The 6100-nt window shown below is 51.9% G+C and overlaps 1 protein-coding gene across 1 annotated transcript in view; it reads right to left on the bottom strand.

Annotated features, from left to right (window-relative positions):
* ACAT2 (acetyl-CoA acetyltransferase 2) overlaps positions 1–4399 on the bottom strand; it is a 16552-nt gene extending 12153 nt beyond the window's left edge. The window contains exons 1-2 of the mRNA XM_006882769.1: positions 4345–4399; positions 2601–2735 (exon numbers count right to left, since the gene is read on the bottom strand). Of these exons, the coding sequence (XP_006882831.1) occupies positions 2601–2735; positions 4345–4399 (190 nt within the window). The remainder of the gene's footprint in view (positions 1–2600; positions 2736–4344) is intronic.
* Between the last annotated feature and the right edge of the window lie 1701 nt (positions 4400–6100).

Genomic DNA, 6100 nt, shown 5'->3' with positions numbered 1-6100 from the left:
GAACAAACTGGGGAGGAGGGTAGAGAGAATGGTGCAGCAATGAAGGAATAAAAACCCAAAATCCCTGTAAATGTTCATTAAAACTAATAAAATTTAATAAAATTTTTTTAAAAAAAGAGTCTAGCTTCTCAAATAATTTGTTCAGCATTTAGACTGAATAGGTATGCAGAAGAGAACACAAATCTGACACACTCCTTTAATTTTAAACCAAGGTAGTATTCCTTTGGCTGTAATAATTTTCCTTAGTCTCTAAGAAAAAAAAATTCCAGCCTCAAATCGCAATACTCAAGAATTCTATTGGGCAAAATATTGAATAGAGCAGAGAGCATTTTAAAAACATGTAAAAATGCAGAGGATGTTAAAGGCTGGCTTATCTGCTTTCCTTACTCTGCATTTGAGTACTTAGACTAAAAAACGGAGGGGCAAGGGAAGAGTCCTACTGAATATCACCTTCTCCTGATGTGTGAGGAAAAGATGATGTGATCCCTTATTACCACTGCGAATAGTGATTGTGAACAGGATTAACTATGACTGTAAAACTGTTCATTCCTGTAACTGTGAAAGTGGATGAAGAGGGAGGCACTGCTGGCCTGTAACAAAACAGCCAACCCTGAAGTTCCTCAAAGGTTTTCCTATGCTGATACCTATGGAGGCTTCGAGTGAAGGATTAAATTTCTCTCAGTTCAATTTTATCATATGCCAGAGAAATGAAGCCAAGATAAACCGTGGGCAAACCCAAACCTATCATAAGGATAAACTTCAGCACACCTGGATGGCCAATACAAATTACCTTACAAATTACCTTACTCTTTGTCCTGGTGAAGGATCCACTGTTAATGATTGATCTGGCCTGGTAAAATGATTGGGAAAGGTAACTGAATCCTTCAAGTGTGAAAGAGTCAATGGCTAGTTAAGCCTGAGGATGGCTTATGCAGCAATGAATGAATGGAAATCCAAGTTCTCAATAAACTTTCGTTAAAATCTCAATTAAAACAAAATTTAAAAAAAAAAAAAATTAAAAAGACACCAAACTATTCCATTCCTCAACCTCCTCATACGTTCTGTTTTCTCCCTGGAATCCCATCTTCCCTACAGCCCTCTGAGTGGAAGCTATCCACTCTCCCAAGCCTCACCAAAATCTGAAAGCCTGAACCCACTTGGGCTCCTCAGTGCACTCTCAAATCACGACCTTCCGAGCCAGCTCCCCAGGCAGCCGTCCCCAGGCTGCACCTCACTGCTCCCCTCAGGTCTTACAGCTTTCTCCTCTATACCAATTCTTGCTTCATTCTCAGTCACCTCAACACCTATGTGGTGGCCCCAGCCTACACACCAGTTCTGCAACTGCCTTGAACTCCCTGGTCCAAATTTCTTTTCTTTCAACTCTCTCATGCCAAGTTTCAGAATCCTCTGTTTACTTATGCAAACACTCCATTATTTTGGCTACCAACACACTGGCAAAATTCTTTGACCTCAAACCAATTGCAAGCCAATCAATTCCAACTCATGGCAACCCCATGGAGAAGACAAGTATTCCACAAGGTTACCAGATCACCAGCGCTTTCTTTCATGCTGGGTCTGGGGCCTCCACATTATCCCCAGACGTCAGCCTTCTCTTTCTTCACTTGCTTATTCAGCTTGGAAATAAGCTTCATGATGCTGTTGTTGTGTATCATCGAGTCAGAACCGACCCATGGCAGGTTTTCAGATGCAGTTAATAGCAGAGGAGGAGACTGCCCATCCTTCTCCTGCAGAACAGCCGGTAGATTTGAAACTCGTGCCTTTGAGACTGCAGCACATTTTCTTGCTGCTAGGCCAACAGTGCTCCTTTGGACCAAAATTTTTTCATGGAAAAAAGTTAATCTCTGTCTTGGTGAATAAACCCTCCATCAAATTAATATATTTCACAAAACTGTATGAGAAATGATTTGCTATAATCCTGAGTAAGAAGTCCCTGGTTTAAGCCATTACTACTAGCTGCAAGGTAGCAGTGTGAACCTATCTGGGGTCTCTCAGAAGACAGGCCTTGTGATTTGTGTCTAAACGGTCACAGCTTAGAAAATAATATGGAATTCTACTCAGCACATGAGAGTTGCTTACATCAGAACTGACTGACCACACCATCAACATTAGTACTTAGTATAAATGATCACTAAAGCCAATTTCAAATAGAAACTAAATTCACTCAGTGACAAATGAAAATATTGTGTCCCTCTGTACAAGTGGTACCTAGCTGGCACTGGAATCTGTGCAGGGCCACTGCCATAAGACTGTGACGGCAGCTATGGAGAGACAGAATAGGCTCCACTTACCTGCGTGGCCCAAGTATCTGACAGAATACTTGACACACAGGAGAAATTCAGTACTTCTTACCGACCAGGTAACATACAGGAGCAAAGGACCAGGCACATCCTCCTGTGCATCAATCTGGCCCAAGGACAGTGGTCTCGGTTCATTTTGGAAAAGCATTATTAAAAACCTCTTGGCAGAGAGAGGATAAAGGTATCCATGAACAAATGTATGGAAACAAGAATGTTAAGTGTGCATGTCAACAAGGCGCTCCTAAGAAGCCTGACCTGTGTTAAAGGTCACCAGTGAGTTACCTGCTGTTAAAACATGTCCAAATATGACCTCTGACACATCAGCTGGAGCCACATTGGCCCTCTTCAGGACTTCTACGATGACAGCTCCGGCTAGATTATGGACAGGAACAGAAGATAAGGAACCATTGAAGGAGCCTAAAATAATCCGGGGAATACAAAGTGCAGTTTGAAAACTGAGAGTGATGAAGGAAGGCCACCCATAGGCACAGGATCACCCATACGGACCCCTCACACCTCAGTGGTAAGATAAAACATGGGGAGAAAGGCCAGGGAAAGAGGTGTGCCCTTTTCCCTGCACAAGTTCATACAACAGCAAGCCTCTGTAATGTGCAGGGACTTCTGGCTTGATTTGCTAAAACAGAGAACAAAATACGTGACACCTTTCTGAATGGATCTGGCCAGAAAAAAGACACTGCCATCCACTTCCAGAAAACTGAGGAGGATAGAGTCCTGCTACTCCCAAACAAAAGAAGCCCAGAAACCCCTGTCAAAAAAGACTTTGAAAACTCTAAAGAACTAAAAAGTCAAAGAATCATTCTTCATTAGGTAACCCAAGAGAGACACCTCGTTCAGAATCTCCAGCTGGGCTGGAAGAACTGGTGTCCCTAAGGCTTAGCCTCACCCCTCCATGCTCATCTGGCCTTGGTCTTCCAGCTCATTCCTCTCATTTCCTCCCAGCGTGTCCTAGCATTCATGCCGCCTCAGTGTGCTCAGTTCATCTTCTCATGGCTCGTCTCACTCCTCTGTACCCCCTTTTACTCAACCCGTCCCCTCCACACCCTGGACCCACACGCCAAGTTTGTGCTCCCACCCCTCTCTGCCACTCATTCCCTCCAGACTATTCCCTTTGCCTCTCTTCTCTCCTCCAGTTCACCGCCCCCTCCCCACCGTGCCCCCAGTTCAGTTCTGTCCCCCAACCCCCTTTCCCTGTTTGCCTCCCCCTAGATAATGCTTTCCTGCCCCCCCCCCACCTTTAGCTCCCCGCCTGGCCTGTGCCTTCAGTCCCCTCCATGGCTTGTTCCATCAGCTCGTGCTCCCCTCATTCTATTCCCTATCTGCTTCCCCCAGCTAGCCCTCTCAGCTCCTCTCCAAGTCCCCAAGCCTCTCATCCACCCCAACTCATCAGTTCCCCCACAACCTGTCCCCTTTTAGAGATCGTGGTCTCTTGGCCCAACTATGACCACGTGCCCCTCCATGCCCTTCCCCCCAGCTCATCCTCAAAACTCAGCCCATCCAAGGACCAGACCCCCCACCAGAGGTGTGACCATTGGCTCCTTCTGACGCTGGCCAATCAGAGGGCCGATGAGGGAGAGTGTCCCTGTGTTAACCAATGGCAGCGACGGGCTGAGCGTGGCTCTACTCCCGGGAGCCAATCAGGGATGGCTAGAGAGCGTCAGGTAGACACAGGAGGGAGCCACAGGGGGTGAGGCCTGCATTCAAGGAACACAGCCATCCATCCGCCTCCCCCTCCTCCACCACGGGGTCTCTGCACCCCAAATCGCCCGCCATGTCGGCTCGCCCGGTGCACGGACGTCTTCCCATCCTCCCCTCCGCCGCCGCGGGGTCTCCCCGCCCCGAGCACAGCGGTTCTCCACGTAGCCCACCGCCCCCTCCTCAATGGTGGAGCGGCTGCGGGGTCTCCCTGCCCCAAGCACCGCGGTTCACCTAGCCCGCCGCCCCCTCAACGGTGGAGCCTCCTTAGCCCCCCAGGCCCTTTGATGCGTGTGCAGAAGGCTGGGCTCACCGATGGCGGTCCGCGCCGCGGAGACAATGACCACGGGGTCTGCATCTGCGTTCATCCTGCCGTTGCACTTGCAGCTGCTTCCACTTCTGTTTCTCGGCCGTCCAACGCTCTGAGAGCTGAACTATAAGAGGCGCTGCGGCCGCCCACAGCCAGGGGGCGGGGACCGAGCGCGCGCTGACCACTGGAGTGAGGATGCGACGCTGAGTGACAGCAGCTGGAGAGCCCGGATTGAAGGAGCGCGCAGAGGGGGCGGGGCCTGGGAGCTGGGCGGATGTGGCTGGAGGGGTCGCGGACTGAGTCGGCGGGCATGGAGGGCGGGGACTGGACACATGTGGGTGAGGGGTTGAGACTGAAGGCGATGGGACGACTGAGGAGGCGGAGATTGAGGGATCTGAGGGGGGCGGGGACGGGCCAGAGAGCAGCCAGGACGGAGGGGTGCAGGCAAGTGGCCAGCGCTTAGGAGGCGTAGACAAAAGGCAGAGACTGAGCGACTGAGAATCGAGGGCCGGGACTGAGTGGCCAGGACCCAGGGGGCGTGAAGGGGTGGGGCGAAGACTGAGCGGCCAGGACCCAGGGGGCGAGAACAGGGGGGAGACTGAGAGGCCAGGATCCAGGGGACGGGGGGGCGGGAACCAGTGGCAAGGACCCAGGGGGCGAGGATAGAGGGCGGGGACTGAGGGGGCAAAAAAGGGGGGAAACTGAGTGGCCAGGATGGAGGGGGCGAGGATTGAACGACCAGGACCGAGAGGGCGAGAACAAGGGGGAAATTTGGAGGCCAGGACCCAGGGGGCGGGGACTCAGCGGGCAGGGGGCGGGGACTGAAGAGACAGGGGGCGGGGTCTACGCGATCAGGACCTAGGGGGCGGGGACTGCGCGGCCAGGGCCCAGGGGGCGGGGCCTGCGCGGCCAGGGCCCAGGGGCGAGAACAGGTGGGGAAACCGAGTGGCTAGGACCTAGAGGCCAGGATCCAGGGGGCGGGGCCTGCGCGGGCCGAACCGAGGGGGCGGGGACTGAGTGGGCCGAGTCGACGGGGCAGAGACTGAGCGGCCAGGACCCAGGGGGCGAGAACAGGGCTGGGAATCCGAGTGGCTAGGACCGAGGGGGCGGGACTGAGCGTCCAGCCCCAGGGAGGTGAGCACAGGGGGAGAAAACTGAGTGGCCAAGAGCGGGGGGGCGGGACTGAGCGCGCAAGCTGAGGGGGCGGAAGCTGAGGACAAGGATTCCCACCCTGCGCCTGCGTATCTTCTGTGCACGGCGTGAAGATGGGGGTTCCAAATACCCGATAAGTGTCCACCCAGCCTCCCGCCAAGTCCCTACTGCGTGCAAAGCTGCGGACGCCTACACCTCCACACCCCAACCCACACCGACACCCCAGTGCAGGCAGGAGCAGACTCCGACTCCCATACACCCCGAATCCTATAAACGCCTTAAGACTAGTCTAAGAAGGAACGAAGGTCTTGATCAATTCAAGCTTTCCCTCTTATTTTTATATACGGTTGTTTTTAGAATTAGTCAAAAGTGACTGGTCAAAAATTCTGAGAAAATGAGAACTGGGGCACAAACGGAGACTTGTACACCAATGTTCATAGTGATTTTCACCATCGCAAGAACATGGAGACAACCTAGATGTCCGACTACAATCCAATGGATTGAGGAATTATACTACATCCACCCAATGGATTACAACGGGTACCACGCAGGAGCAATGATTTTGTAAATCACTACCTAACTTGGGAGGAACTGCAGAGTATTAAGT

Source organism: Elephantulus edwardii, unplaced genomic scaffold (genome assembly GCF_000299155.1).
Source record: "Elephantulus edwardii isolate Elephantulus edwardi_28Jun2011 unplaced genomic scaffold, EleEdw1.0 scaffold00024, whole genome shotgun sequence".
In the NCBI taxonomy this organism is placed as follows: domain Eukaryota; kingdom Metazoa; phylum Chordata; class Mammalia; order Macroscelidea; family Macroscelididae; genus Elephantulus; species Elephantulus edwardii.
Note: the sequence above shows the minus strand (reverse complement) of the source record. Positions and strands in the feature narration are given on the sequence as shown.